Source organism: Diorhabda carinulata, chromosome X (genome assembly GCF_026250575.1).
Source record: "Diorhabda carinulata isolate Delta chromosome X, icDioCari1.1, whole genome shotgun sequence".
NCBI classification, from domain to species: Eukaryota; Metazoa; Arthropoda; class Insecta; order Coleoptera; family Chrysomelidae; genus Diorhabda; species Diorhabda carinulata.
In genome coordinates, this window is record NC_079472.1 from 41,922,183 (window position 1) to 41,938,992 (window position 16,810).

The 16,810-nt window shown below is 33.4% G+C and overlaps 1 protein-coding gene across 2 annotated transcripts in view; it reads right to left on the bottom strand.

Annotated features, from left to right (window-relative positions):
• LOC130902550 (glycerol-3-phosphate acyltransferase 4) overlaps positions 1–16,810 on the bottom strand; it is an 88,326-nt gene that overhangs the window by 11,977 nt on the left and 59,539 nt on the right. For both annotated transcript variants that reach the window (XM_057814771.1, XM_057814770.1), the window contains exons 5-7: positions 7,303–7,418; positions 3,883–4,065; positions 227–394 (exon numbers count right to left, since the gene is read on the bottom strand). In XM_057814771.1, coding sequence (XP_057670754.1) covers positions 227–394; positions 3,883–4,065; positions 7,303–7,418 — 467 coding nt within the window. The remainder of the gene's footprint in view (positions 1–226; positions 395–3,882; positions 4,066–7,302; positions 7,419–16,810) is intronic.

Consider the following 16,810-nt stretch of genomic DNA (forward strand, 5'->3'; position numbering starts at 1 on the left):
GAAAGGAAAGTAGAAGGCAAACGCCCAAGAGGCAGATCTCCAACTTGATCGGTAGACCAAACAAAACTCTTATCAAATATGAGACTGCATTATGCCAAAAATATTGCACAGGATAGGCAAGCATGGAAACAACTGCTGAATTAGATATAAATGGTGTCACTTCATCTTTTGGAGGATAATAGAATGGTAAATATAAACTTTATATGGGGCAGTTTGGTTAACTTACCACATTAAATCTACTAATCCTCCTTGTTTTGCAATTACACTTTTCACCCTATTTGCAAAGTTTATAGCCGATTCATCTTCTCGTTGATACATAGGAGGCAGATACCAAACATCACATACTATGGCCCAGCTGGTCATCATCATATATAAGTACTGTACCATTGAGTACCTGTTAAATAATAACAATTTAGAGTTCATAGTACGTTTCCGATTTTTCAATAACTTTTATACAAATTAAGTCACAGGGAACTTTAAACAGTCTTACCATAAGTAGAACCAGCCCCTATCATGTGGCTACGAAAATATGTCTACTGCTTTACTTTAATTGATTTGTGAAATTGAACATAAATTTTAATTAGCTATAATGTTTGAACAATTAATTTGATTTTTCAAATTCCAGATCGGTTTTGGAAAAATTAATTCAAAGATTCGTATTGAATATTGCACCGTGTATATTTTTTAATGCAATGCGTGAAATGGATTAACCGCATATAAATATTAGAGTGAATCATTTCCGAAAAAAATGTTCATCTTTATATATTACTCTACATATATATAAAAAAAATTATCACCAAGTTTGAACTTCTAATATCAATTTTAAGTTCTTACAATTTAAATATAAAGTTTTTCCATTTTGAAATGCATGCAAAAATTATTTTTTCAAATTTTTAATATTCACTTTTTACAATAATGCAAATCAGTTTGATAAACAAGGTGGGGAATTTTATGCTCATCTAAAACGCTTTAGAGATTTTTTGTGTAACTCGCACTGGTTTACCAATAGGAGAAAAAAAATTTTATCAAAAACTGTGCTTTAACGACTCCTACTTATGAACCAGTGCGAGTTACACAAACAACTTCTAAAGCGATTTCGAAGAGCATAAAATTTCCTACCTTGTTTATCAAGCTGATTTGCATTATTGTAAAAAGTAAATATTAGAAATTTGAAAAAATAATTTTTGCTTGAATTTTGAATGGGAAAACTTTATATTTGAATTGTAAGATTTTCACCACCAGGTAGAAGTATCCATTAAAAGAAAACGTAATAAATATATGACTTAATAGATTTTGTTGATTCAATCCAAGTAGCAAATTGAGGAAAGGAAAACGTTATTAATTTAGAAATAAATAAATTCTATGAATGGAAAGATTCTTCATGGTCACAAATAAAAAAACATCCCACACCTTATTTAAACGATATAACATTTATTTCTTTTAAAAAAGCAAAGCCTTTCAAAATATCCATAGATAATTCAGCCCCCGACAGAATTTTAAAATTAAAAATTGAATGAAATTGAGTGATAATATAAAACCACGTGAAACTGCAAGGAGAATAACCACAGATAAAAAAGAGAACATTTTTAAAGAACTGTGTCCCTTAATGCAAAAGGGAAAGCAAGAGTTTTGGTTCCAATGACAATTTATTATTTTGAATAAGTTTATTGTATGATCTAAACCTGTTTACAATATTTTTCTCTGTATTTTTTGCAGCTTTAAGTACTATAACAAATCTTTATTAAAAAATTTGGCGTTTTTAATTGTTTGTCATCTGATTTGATATTTATTTGCATTAAAAAATTATAATTATTGATTTAAAATGTCAAGTTTTTATATTTTCTGGGTAAATATCATTTTTAAACAATGTAAAAAATCATCTAGAATATATATCACACAGAAAAGAAATAAAAACTAAGACGTGCAGAGCCAGGAGCGAGGTGATAAAGGCGATAGAAAAACTAAAAATAGAATAGATAAAATGAATACGGAAATGTTGAAGTACTAAGCAAATAAGGGAAAGAACTTATTATACAGAATATTACTGGTAGTATAGAGAATACGCCAACAATTCCAGAGTAGTGGAAAAAAGCAATACTAGCAGCTATTCACAAAAAAGGAAGACGGGAGATAGATATATAGGCAGCATTTAGAACCAATATATCAACACAAGTTAGTTTATTCACTTTGAGGCAAATATGGGGATTTATATTGCAGCAATCGATTTAGAGAAAGCCTTCGATAGTATAAACAGAGAAAATATATGGGAAATAATGAGGAATAGAAAAGTTAGTAAACAACTGATGAACATAATTAAGAATATATATAAGAAAACAGAGAATGTAGTACTAGTTAGCGGGAAGACGACAAGCAGATCTGTTACATAAAGAGGAGTAATAAAAGGAGGCGTTTCAAGCCCGTTATTGTTTCTACTAGTCATGGACGAAAATCTGAAGAAAGAAAAAAAAACACACAGAGGATAAAACAGATTGAGACCAATCTAACTAAATAAACTAATGTATGTGGACGACCTACTAATCTTCGTTAAAACAAAAAAAGAGCTACAAAATAGAATACAGAAGTGGAATATTGAGATGAAGCAATATTTGTACATAAAGATACAAAAGACAGAAATAATTAGAATACGTAACAAACCAGAAGAAATAACTGCGTAATTACAAGAACTCGAAAAGTAGAGTGTCTAGGTACAATTATAAGACCAGATGGAAGAATTGACGAAGAGGTAGCCAATAGGATATATAGGACAATATCCACATATTTAGCCCTGTACAGAGTCTTCTTTAGCAAAAAATAACAAAACATACGAAAACGAGAATTTACGAATTAGTACTAGTGCCTATGCTGATCTATGAATGCGAATCCTGGGTGTTAACCAACAAATTAAAGCAAAAAATAACAACATGTGAAATGGTTTGAACAAATTTTGAGAATGAAGGAGAACAGAAAAGTTGAAGCGATATTGGAAACTGAAACAAACAAAAAGAAGGAAGGAAATGGAATCAGTTAGTAGTGCATTGAAGCATTTAAGTTATCTCATCTTGAACTGAATCATTTCCTTTGGGTGTAAAGCATATTAATGAATAGTTTTATTTAAACGCCAAAATATAGAAACATGAAGGCAAATTTGAGTTAATCAACATTATGATAAATAGCAGCGGTTCAAAAATTTTATAAGAAGGAAATCAGATTGGTGACGTAAGAATAAAACTAAAACAAAACGCAGTAAGAGTCATAATTTAGTATAAAAGAACCAAAATGTATAATGAAATGAATAAAACCATGTATTTCTTTATCATAGTATGCAGAAACAATCAGTACAAACTCACTTTAACGAAAGAACCAATCTCTAAAAGTTGATCACGCATTTCTCAAAAATACCATTTTGGAACTTACTGTGTTTTAAATTAGAACTTGTTAGGACTTGAGGGACTCCACATATGGTAAAAGTACGTAAAGTTCCTCATGACTCACTCTGAATCTTAGAGGTTCTAAATGATGCTAGAGTTACCAAATTATAGTTCTTTTTCTAGTTTTTCGAACTGCTTGAAACAAGACTTATAAATGGAGATGATTTTCATTTATGGACAACAAACAGGAAAAAATTTTGTTAAAAAAATACAGCTAAATAACATGAATATTTATAAATATTTTAGATTTAATACTACATTGCCACGGGTCTATTGTTTAATCTACTGAATTTACATTACAAACATACATCGATCCATTTTGGGATTTTCATCTTACCTATTGTTTATTAACCTAATAATGAACTTTGCGTTATTTTATGGACGCACTGTATATATCTATAAACCCTGGAAGAATTGAAATTATTTTTATTATTGTACAAAAAAGTTTAATCACCTGCTACTATTCCAAAAGGCATCTCCAAACCTGGGGTCGTATTTTATGGCTACTGGATAAATAACACTGCCGACTTCAAAACTTCCCTTTTTAAATTGCATGACTGATGTATTATTAATACAAGTTCCTTCTGGGAATATGAGAATAGGTGGATTTTTGGGATTACTCACGTGTTCTCTTAACCTGAAAAATTAAATTAAAGCAACAATTTACAAACACCATGTCAATTTGCAAATATTCTGAATGAGGAATAATGCTTCAAAATAGTCTATAAAAAAATTATTTATTTTCAATTTTTTTAGACAATGTTTTTCTGTTAAGTATATAGAAAACTTAATTATTCACATTATGGTAAGTAAAATTTCATACAAATGATTTACTTGGTCAGTTTATTTTATGCGCTAGTATAAGCGACGTCCACTTTTTGTATGTAATGACCCCAAGCACAAGTGAGAATAAAAATGTTTCCACTAGGGAATGTGCTAATGCTAAAGCACTTTTGGCAAAGTTTGCCACAAGTTTAAGTAATACAATTGGACACAATCTATTATCTCGATAGCACACAGGATTTCGAGTGACCGATAATAACAAAAGATGACCTGGACAACATCGCCATAAGGTGGCAAATGAATATCCAAGATCGGTTTTTGCAAATGTGGGATTGTTCTATAATCAAGTTTAAGGTAATGAAAGTTGGAACAGTTCTAGCACCCTATGGAACTGTATAATGTTATTTATTAATTTCAGATTCTCAGAGACAATGTGTTCAATTCGCATAAGGAGGCCCGAACTAGGGGGAACATCAATGGAGCAATATTTTATCCAGTTTTGAATTATAAACTATGGAGGAAGTATTATTATCTGGGGCGATATCAATTTGGAGGTCCCCACAAAATTAATTATGATTCAGGAAGGTCGTTTTACAGCTACTCGTTACATAACAGAATCGCATGTGGAACCATGTACAATATTTGCAGGAAATAAATTTTTATTTTTTTATGCCCGCACGTGATTAGAGTAGTACAAATTTACTTCTAAACAGTGAAAATTACAAGTCTAGTTCGTTCAAAAAAACACTAATCTTAACCTAATTGAACACTTGTGGAACGACGCGGTTTTTAGGGCTAGAGCCTTACTGCTTGTAATGAGAAGCCTAAATAAGCCTTTGGTGAAGCCGGCAGCAAGATGGAATGAAACGCGGGAAGATACAATGACAAACAGTATTTTAAATATATTTTGAAGATTAGAAGCAGTAATGAGAACAAATAGAGGCAAGGAAATTTTTTGAATCGGTTAGAAAATTTGATCTTGGTACTTATAAAACTGAATTGAATTCATTATCATTTGCATTTAATTTAATCGTACATTAAAAAGGAAAAACAATGTACCAAATTCAAGTGATAATAATCAGCAAATAGGTAGATTCTATCAATGTATGGATGTCTTTTAGAACATTCAATTCGGTTATTAGGCAATAACACAAAAAGTTTTGTGTTGTTGCTGATATTCGACAAATAAATTAGATAAACTCAAAATATCTTCACAGTAAACAGATCATTCAATAAGTTGTGAGACTAACTAAGAGAAACACATTTTTTTGTCAAAAATCGATTTCATTCATCAACGTAACCTCCTTCAAGAGCAATACAATAATTCCGAAGCTTCTCTAACTTCTCGATGCCATGCTTGTTGGTCTATACCTCGAAATAAGCTTCAGTTTTAGCAATTACTTCTTCATTTGAGCTGAATTTCTTACCGGCGAGCATTTTTTTTGTGATCAGCAAATAGCCAGTAGTCACTGGGGGCCAGATCTAGACTATACGTTAGATGAGGAATCGATTCAAAGTGTAAGTTTTTCCTTGATTTTTACATTCAAACAACTCTATGTAGTATTTGCTATTGATTGTCTCTCCCTTTTGGAAGTAGTCGATGAACAATATTTCATGCGCATCCCAAAATACTAAACCCATAACTTTCCCAGCTGACTGTTGTGCCTTTGGACGCTTTGGACATCGTTCCCCGGTAGCAGTCCAAACAGATGATGATTCCGTAGTGAAGTGATAGATCAATATTTCATCCATTGTCACATATCCAGAATTTCCCGATTGTTGACAAAAGTTTTTGGGAGTTTGAGACGAAAGATGAGGTCGAGAGAAAGATGTGAACTTCGTTAGTGTAGAGCTTTGACGTGAAGAATCGCCATCATACTATGAGAATAATTGAGACGGATTATCAGCAGAAGTTTCGTAATAAAAATATAAGCTATTGGAAAGATTGAAGTAACCGTGATCTTCTTACAACGAAATATCGTTGACCATTAACTACTATTCAAGACATACAATCACCGATTCTAACGATTCTAGCGACAGTCGTTTAAAGAAAAAGAGCTCCGTGAAAAATACAAAAAATTAGTGCTCAATGATCATCTAACTGTCGCACCGAGCAAAATGCCCCTTGAATATTTATCGTGATAGTCGCTTGTGGTATTTGTACATTGTTCATGGAAATAGGAGGGCACTGGTCTTTTCTTAGAGTGAAAGTCACTTGGATGAATTTTGTTTGCTCAGCCACGTTTGGATATTATTTAAATGTGCTCTACTAAGGTGTGACAAGTCCTCTTTATCCGTTTTGTAGGTCTCCTGGCCAATTTCTTTTTAGTCTTTTACCATCTTGTTATTTTATAAGTAGATGGAGTAACGTTTTCCCATAGTTAGTCAGTTCATGATGTTTCGTGCTTCCTTCATTTGACAAAAATCACACTTTTTTATGTAAGGTTAGGTTCGATCCATACCATGTTGCATCAGCTATTATGAGAAGTATAATGGACCTTTTTTTGAGTGTTAATTACTTTCAGGTCGATTTGCTTGCGTTTTTTAATGATATGGTCTTTCCATGTAAGCCTTGTGTCTAGGTGCATTCCTAAGTATTTCGTGTTAGTAGCTTGTGGTATCTGTACATTGTTCATGTAAACAGGAGGGCACTCGTTTTTTCTTAAAGTTAATGTCAATGGGCGGATTTCGGACCAATATTGGTAGTATTATGAACTTGATTATGGCATTAGTTATTCAAGCACCACGTTTCATTGCTTCGAGAACTGTACTCAAAAATAAAAAAAAGCCACAACGTTGTTTCTTAAAGGTGATATAAGACAGATTAGCGACAGGATGGATATTATTGGGGAATAATTTATTCAATGTAAGCATACTGCAGGGAATTGGATTGAATCCTCTCATTACCACTTAACTGGGAGTTGAGAAATATCTAAGCAACTATACTATCGGAACATACGCAGAATTAGACCTATTATAAATTCTATAAATGAATTTGTAGTCTTATTTTTGTTGAAAGTTGTGTTTTGAAAAATTGTTATAGAATATATTGTTCTGAAATATTGTAACCAATGCAAAAATTATAACATACCTATTGGCAACAGCACTTCTATCCCTAGTTTCAGATCTTTCAAACCAGATATGCGGGGAGGCTCTTGCTAATGCTCTTTGGAATATTCCCAAGAAGCCACCGTGGCGTTGACCTATCTATTGAACGTAGGTAAATAATATTAATTTTTTCGAATTTATATTTAATATAGAGCTTTTCTTCCACTTTTTAAACTTTTTTGTTTGTGCATCTTCTTGAATGGAGTATAGAGTGGATAGAATGGAGAGTAATAGAAAGGAATGCATTTATTAGTCCCGTCAAATTAGACCAAAAAATAAGAGTGAAGCTACATAAATTCCCACCAAGCTGATAAACAGTACAATTGTTTAAAATATAATTTAAAATAAAATTTGAAAGTTCCTATCATTCTCATGTATGGAAAAAATTTTATATAAGGTCAAAGGTCAAAAAAAATGAGTTTTGTAGATCATAAAATCATCTACAAAAAACGTATCAATACTTTTTTTTCCTACGAGCCACCATTGATTCAAAAATAAAATTCCTTTTTACGCTTCATTTTCAAAGGACACAAGTTGGAAAAGGACAAAGTATTGTCAACTTACTTTTAACGTCTTAAAGGAGCCTTTACTTGAGAGACCATTACAAATCGATTATGGGACCACTTCACTTTAACAACTAAGTTAAAGGGTCCTTTAATCTAAAGGAACCTTTAGTTAAAGTGCTTGTGAGATTATGAAACCGGCCGTTAATCGATCCTAGAAGACTTCTAATTTAACTCATCAATGTTTGACGACAAAGAGGAATGTTATTTGGAAAAGAATTTACTTCAATGTGTATAACGAGGGCCGTTTTATTTTCAACCTCCGATCGATCCGTGAAGACGCTACGTGGGCAGAAGAAAACAGGCATGCGCTGTAGACGACTGCGAAGCTCTCGCACTACATACTCCGCCATTGTTAACATTCAGACGTCAGTCGGCGTTGTGCTACAGCCACGTAAATATGTCAGCCATTACTGATGCTCCTGCCAAGTGTGAATTGCGAAGTGTGATTCGTTTTCTGCAGGATGTAGGCGATAATGCTGCATAAATCCATCGGAGAATGTGTCGTGTGTTTGAGTGAGTGATGGTGTTGTGCGTGGAGGTTTAAAGATGGCCGTAATGATGTGCATGATGAAGAGGACCAAGGAAGCAAATCTGTCGTTTTAGATGATTTAGTTCAACGAGTTGACAGCATGGTTAAAGAAAACCGCAGATTCACCATTACTGCTTTTTCTACGGAATTTCCAGAAGTTTCAAGGTCTGTTTTGTACTCTACTATTACTGAACGGTTAGGCTGAATTGGCGGCAGCAGAGTGTATTGAAAAGCTTGTCCACAGATATGACAAATGTCTCAATCTCTTCGGTGATTATGTCGAAAAGTAACCGTATGTTTTTATGAACTTTTATTTATATCCTATCGGAGGTTGAAAAAAAACTGCCCTCGTATTTAATAAATATTAAATATGTAAAATAGTTATAAAAATTACACTGGTAAACACTGTTTTTGTCACAGGAACTTTGTGATGATTTTTTATTTGTTTTGATGAAACCTCATTTAAAAAAAAATTATAATTTTGTTTCAGTGACACAGTATTTTTGTGACAGCTATATATTCCTTTCAGACCTCATTTACGTGTTTGTGTTTGAATAACTCAATTTAGGCGAATGTATAACAATTGCATTAAACTAAGTTACGTTTATTACATTATGAATATGCCGAGAAAGTGTTCTAATAACCCGGACAGTGTTTGTTATGTGTGCGGAGAACTAACTTTTACATTTCAGCGAAGAAAATTTACGTTACGTTAAAAGGTGCTATTTAGACTACTTTCGTTTCCTGTGCACCACCCAGATAAATCCTGGGTTCCACATAAGCATGGTGTGTAATATTACTATAAGTTGAGCTAAGCAAGAATCTTGTCTTTTGTTATACCAATGATTTGGACGGAAGCAAAAAATCATGTAAGTGATTGTTAGTTTTGTTTGATTCAAACAAAAGTCGTCACAACCAAGTCCAAACACACTATCCAATACCCAAACTTGTCATGGGCCAACAGACCGATCCTACTTAGTGTTAAATTTCATATGCCAAAGCCTCCAAATCAAGCAGAAAGTCAGGATTCTGTTTCTAGTCCGGCATTTGTTCTTAGTCAACCCGAAAAGGTATATCAAGAGAGTGACCCAAGTTATGAACCGCCAATTTTGAAAGAACCGCATTTATTGCAAAGTAATTTAAACGATTTAGTACGTTATTTTAATTTGTCTAAAAAACAAGCTGAGCTTTTGAGATCTATATTAAACGACTGGAATTTACTTTCTCCTGGAACGAAAATTTCTTATTTCCGACATCGTGACGATGAAATGAAACCTTACTTTTCTAAAGCAGATGATTTAGTCTACTCGTATTGTAATAACACTGTAGTGATGAATTAATTGACTTTTGAATATGATAAGTCACTGGAGATTCTTCATTAACTCCTCAAAAAAAAATTCCCTACACAAAGAAAGTATGAACCAAGCGCAAATTTACTGCAGGGCAAAAAAATCTTAAAAAAGATCCTTTAGTGAACCCTAACTACATACTTTTATATCGTTGCATATAAAGCTCGGCCTGATGAAAAATTTTGTAAAAGCTATACCTAAAGATGGCAGTGGATTCTTACACCTCAAGAAAAATTAAGGGAATATTTAGTCGTCCACAAATCAAGAATACAAGCTTTGAAGGAAAGATGAATTATCTGGAAAATGTCACCTGGAAATGTTTTTTGAACGTTTTCCTAAATTTCCTAGGAAACCATAAAGCGGAAAATTACGACTCAATGAATGAGCTTATAATTTCATATAAAGCTTTGGGATGTAATATGTCTTTAAAAATCAGTGACGTAGCGTGCTTTGGAGGGGCCCTGTACCAAAATTAGTTGAGGAGCCCAAATGAAGGGAAAATTTTCTCACAAAAGAAACAAAAATGCTTGCATTGAATTAAAATAAATATTTATTGATTATAAGTTATCGCTTCCTCCTAGAAATTGAATTAGCCAAACAATTCAAATTAAATGTACACTTTTTTTGCCTTTATTTCGACAAATTGATTTATTAAATCGTCTATAGCTGAAGATGATTTCAGTTTTTCTAACATTTCTGCCTCTATAGACAATAGTGACAAGTCTGATAGCTGTTCCTACCTCATCGAAGTCCTTAGATAATTTTTAATCAGTTTTATTTTAAAAAACTTTCATCTGTTGCGGTCGTAACGGGAAGTGTCAAGAATAGAAAGCATGCTGTTATTACCTCTGGAAAACTTGATGCATGGCTAATAAATTTTATTAGCAATAATTCCATGAGTTCCTTAATGGAATGAATTTTTTGAATTTCAGATTTTCAGCAATTAATTATTCATAAAGATTAACTAAGAGATATCTTTACTGTATTTAGCCGACAGTTTTTCGGAAGCATTTTTTATCTCTTCGTTTGAAGAAGATAGGAGTTTCTCCGGTTGTAATACCTTAGAGGCCTCTGTAGCCCGGGAGTCACGTATCATTGATACAGCTGATATGGCGGTAGCTACTCTCCTGTTAAAAATTCATATCCTGCACTCTCATCTGGATTTATTCCCCAAGAATTTGGATGCTGTGAGTGATGAACAAGGCATCAGCACATTTCCTTAATAGAAAAGTCCAGGAATGCTAGCAGGATACTGTTGAAGACTTAAAAGGAACCTACCATAATCCAAATATTCACAAAAAATATAGGTATTTATTGTACATTAAGGAAGTTTTTTATGAAAATATATGTTTTGATGTCACAAAGAAACATTTTGATGTAACAAAAAAATTAATTTTGTTGACCAGTGTTATTTAATCGTATTTTCGATGTAGTTCAACAGGTACATTATAATACTGTGTAATAATTCTTAGCAAAATATGACCTTTGATTTGTAATCGGAACCATTTGGTTTCATTGGTATATTTCATGAGTAAACTAGAGAGATTACATTTCATATGTATTGAGGAAGTACAGCAAAATCATTCTATCTAAATCCTCTAATGAATTTTAATATAATAGCGACGGAATTAATAGCATGTAATTATTCTTCATTCATTTTTGTCAACATGTACATGGTATACCACGTTAATTTGGATGTATGTATATTGAAAACTATTGTAAATATTTATCTGAACATTTGTGTAGGGCACGAAAAATTTCGGTATATCAAATTTGTGTAATTTTTCAAATAGCAACCTTATTTTTGTTAAATATCAGTGTATTCTGAAATGAGAGAAGTTTATGCTTATAACTATGTATTCAAATTTAGAGGTTTTTGTAGATACATGGAAAAACAAAAATATTTGATGATATCTTTTTCATATATTAATAAAAAAACGAACGCTTAAGTGGGAACAAATAATATTTAATTATAAGGTTGGCAACTAAGTACTTTCACTTTTTACTGATAAAGAGCCTTGTTTTATTTCTTGAACAACTTGTTAGTGCTGTACTTTGCCGTTTGTCACGCGATACTGTTACATTGATGTAACTTTAAAAGCAAGTAGAGCGTCATTTTAGTTGTGGGTTAATTTTAAATGGAGTGCAGAAACGAACATTTTCGGCATATTGTACTTATATGTGAAGTTTATGGTGCTGATTGCTCAACACAGCGCACTTGTCAGAATTGGTATAAAACATTCCGTTCTGGAGATTTTTACCTCAAAGATGAGCAACGTTCTGGTCGGCCTACTGGAGTTGATGATGACCAAATCAAAGTTTTAATTGAAGAAGATCGACATATAACTGTTCGAGAGGTTGCGAAGAGGCTACATGTATCGCCCGTAACAATTGAAAAACACTTGGGCTTAGTTAAGAAGCTTGATTTTTAGGTACCTCACGGATTGAAAGAAATTCATTTAAAACAAAGAATCTACATTTGCGATATGCATCTCAAACTAAATGAAACCGACCCTTCCTTGAAAAGCAATCTTTTTCTGTTGTTAACGCTGGATAGATAATATTTTGTATACGACTCTTAAAGAAAAAGTCTATTGTAGTGATATCGACGAATAGAAAGGCCATGAATGGGAACCATTGTTCGCCATCCAACGATCCCCAAAAAATCTTTTACACAGGTGCAATCTTATGGTCTGGAACTTCTTCATGTTTATGCTACAACTGATTCCAGTTGAAATCTAATCGATTCAAAACAATTTTCTACAGTTTTGAGATAAATTTGAACAAAAATAAACAGAAAATAGTTTTTTTAAACAACCGCCTATCATCAGTAAGCTTACCAATTAAATTTTTGTCATAAAAATGCACCACAACAACACAGACATTTAATGCCATTTGAATTTATATATAATTCTCAATATATTTTAATTCGACGCTAATTTTTGAATCCCCTATATATATTTTGATTTCCAATAATTTAGAAAGCTTCATACAGGCGTTATACAGGCAAGACTTGGTAATGTTTGACTTGACTCTCTTTGTTTCCCGAAAATTCATTTGTTTATGAACAGCTGCACCCATCGAAATTTTAAAAAAAAATTGAAAAAACTGGAATTCTTTATACACGTTTCGAATTGATTTATATTAAAATGCACTGCCAATTCTGAAAATACAATAAACAACAGAGTACTGCTTCTAGATAAAAAAAATCAGTTAGCCTCGGTCCTTCAGACAAATTATCAGAAAAATATTACTGGTAGTTTTCGATATACATGTCAACTCAATTCATAGTTGTCTATCGTGAATAAATTTATGAAAAGAACTTAGAATTAGATTGATGTCATTCACATGTATTTTCAATAAATTCTTGAGAGGGATAAATGTTAAGAATACGTTTAAAAAGTAGAAAAAAAGCTTCATGCCTATTTTCTCTTGTAGAATTAATTCCACTAATTCATTTATGCCATCAAAAAGTATATACTTATTTAAGATTTTAGATTTCAAGAATTTGAACAAACAATTCAATTGTTTTAAGTCAAGCGCCAGGTATTTTTTTGCAACATTCTAAAAAAAGGATTGTTTTTTGGAATATGTTCAAGGGTGTTCCCTGATTGTAAATTCAAGTGGGCGTCATGGAGGCCGCCATCTTGAAAAACACGTTTTTTGGAATATCTCGCGAACAGCGCATCGTACGACAAAAATAGTCATTTTTATAGACAATAACTTTTATCTTTTTTATTTATTTTTTTTTCATAACGTATAGGTTTTTATTTATAGCGCTCCAAACTTTTTACAATACGGTTTTTGCTAAATATATAGTTTCCGGTTCATGATAAATTAAAAATGCTGGTATCTGGATTTGTAGAGCATGAAATTTCCAATAATTCGAATCGAACCATCGTGCAGTTGGAATGTTAAGAGAAGAAAATTCCAAGGGACCCAAAATATATACACTAGAATCCCGCTAATCCGTACCCCGTTAATCCGATTTTTCGGATAATCCGAACTGCCTATCGGTAATCAATTATTTTCATATTTACGCTTCTCGGCGGTTCACTGCAGCAGCTATGCTCTCGTCGGCAAGCTTCTCGTAGGTGTCGGGATCTTGTGCCCTCCACTCATCGATGACTGAGTCGTTTGGTGTCCCACAACCGGGAATTCCTCTCACCATTTGAAGCAGAGGTCCTTGGTTATAACTGTCATCTGGTGAGTCAACAAAGTACAGTAGAACTCCAATTATCCGAATTAATGGGGACCGGGACCCATTCGGATAATCAAATATTCGGATAATCGGAGTTTTTTTTTAAAAAATTGGCATTGGAGAGAAAAAAAGCTACGTTTTGATATTGCACTATTTTTTTATTGAATTAAATGAAAGAAACATGATATTTTCACATGTTTTAAATATAAATAAAATGTACTTATGTACAAGTTTAGAAATAAAAATCATTGTTTTTCAAACATCTCCGTCAATGTAAGCTGTTTTGCGTTCTTCATCCGTTTTAGGGCAGCCAGGTCACGCATTCGCTTGACGGTGAGCAGTTGCAAGTGGTCACACTCGGGCTGACTCTCCATCCACTTCAAAGCAGTCTCGAGGCCGGCAAATGCTTCACTAGCTGATGGTCCAGCGTCTACTTCAACATCAGCAGAAAGTTCTTCTTCCACTTCCACTTCAACATCTTCTCTCACACTTTCAACAATTTCATCGTCATTGAGAATTTGAAAACCAGGGTCAGACGTGTCACAAGCCATCCACTCTCCTACATCTTCAGCACTTACTTCTGTACAACCAGGAATTTTTCTTATTTCCTCTCATACCACATGTTGTGCCTACACTGACTTCGCGGAGGGAAGGACAATAGTGAGCGAACGCGAAAACACTGACTTCGCGGGAGGAAGAATAATAGCGCACTTAGACTTTTTTTGGACAAATTTTTTTCTGAAAGTGATTCGGATAATCGGCGATTCGGATAGTCGGAGTTCGGATAATTGGAGTTCTACTGTAAAGGGAAGTCCACAGCTTCCGACAAGACTTTCTGATAGCGTTATAAGTAACTGTACTCCAAGTATAGAATCTCCTTCTATAAGTGTACGGAGAAATGTTTTAAGATTGGCTAAGTTCATTGCCTGGAGGCCATTGGCTATATCAGAGCTGAAGCATTGGGTGAGAGGAATACAGTATTGATTTCGCCACTTTGTAATTGTGTGATATCTGCGTGAGTAGGTACTTTGTCAATGAACAAAATTGCCTTATATGGCAAGTCGTTTTCTTTATTGAAACGTTCAACAGTCTTGACTACCTCGTTGTGGAACCAGAGTTTAAATAGTCCATGTCCATCCACGCTCGTGTTTGTTTCGTGTAGTAGACCGGTAGGGACTTCATGTTTACATGCCCTCAAATTCTATGATTTACCTATCATCAATGGTAATTTACGGTTTCCAGCGGCATTACCACATGCCATCAATGTTACTCGTTCCTTGCTTATTTTAAGCACGGGGCCCAGGTTTCCTGCTGTGAAGCTCAACTTTTTTTGTCAACGCCTTGAAATTTAAGCTGGTTTCGTTAGCATTGTAAACATACTGAGGAGAATATCCTTCTCTCCAGTTATTGTCAATTGGCGGACGCAATGACGAACTTTCCAACAGTTTAACCACCTATTGCTTGCAGTAAACAATTGATCTCCATTCATTAAATTGTTCAATTGCACAGCTTTTTCTTGTACAAGAGATCCACTTACGGGTGTGTCTTTTTCTTTATCTTGGACAAACCATAAATAGAGAGCTTCATCGACTTTGTAGAACTTAGAAGCTTTGGATGTTTGGCTAGACGATGATGCTGTGTAGAATTGTTCTAGCTTGGTACGGTTTTCATAGAGAAAAAATATGTACAAAGATAGGTAGTCTTAGTCAATCCTCGAACACTACAATAAAAACTGGTGCAAGTAAACACGGTCGATGACTCAAGGTATCGTATATTGTCAGAAATACTTAGTTACATGTCACGTTTTGTCAATTCTTTCCGGGGTTCTAGTGTACTATAACTTATAATATCGTGGGCATTTTGTGTTCACTCGATATTTACAGCGTTACAGCTCCTAAAATATAAATGTTACGGGAAAAAGTTTCTAATAAAATTTATAGGAAATTTCATACTCTACCAATTCAGATACCAGCATTTTTAATTTATCATGAACCGTTAACTATATATTTACCAAAACCCAAAAGTTTGGAGCGCTATAAATAAAAACCTATACGTTATAAAAAAACTTCCAAATAAAAAAGGTGGTAAAAATTCTCCATAATTTTCGTAGCACAATGCGCGGTACGCGCAATATTCGATAAAACGTGTTTTTCAAGATGGCGGCTGACGTGGGCGCCCCTCATGACGCCCACTTGGATTACATTCAGGAGACACCCCTGAGCATATTCCAAAAAAAAATCCGTTCTCTAAAACTTTTCAGTATGAACTTAGATTTTTTACTCTGGCGCTTTCTATTTCTCAGTAAAATACCAAAAGTATGGTATGAGTAACTAACTTAGAATAATTATATAGTCATTATATACAATCGAACAATAAGTCCTCGGTCTACCAGATAGTGGTCAGCTCAAATCATATTTTTAAATTTTCCCTTGAAGTAGCATTTTACAAACGACAGATGTGATATTTGAGCTCATTTCCTCCAATAGTCACATATATATTAAAATCATCAGATGAAGAAACTGCCAAAAATGTTTAGACAAATTTCCACATTTGCAAGTTGCATTAATTAATTAACAAATGATCATTATAATGCAATATTTGGTTGTTCAAATAAATACCAAAAAGAGGAACCACTTAAATTTTTTCGGTAAGTTTTCATATTTATTTAGCAGATAATATATAAATAAAGACATTTACTGTTTAGGTTATCCCCCAAAAATCGAAAGTTTATAAAAGTCTGGTTGCAAATGTGAGGCGTGAAAATTTCATCTTATCATGGGAGCCATGTTGTTCCTTCCTTTATTGACTCATTAATCACCTATGAGAGAGAAAATTTTTGCAGGGTA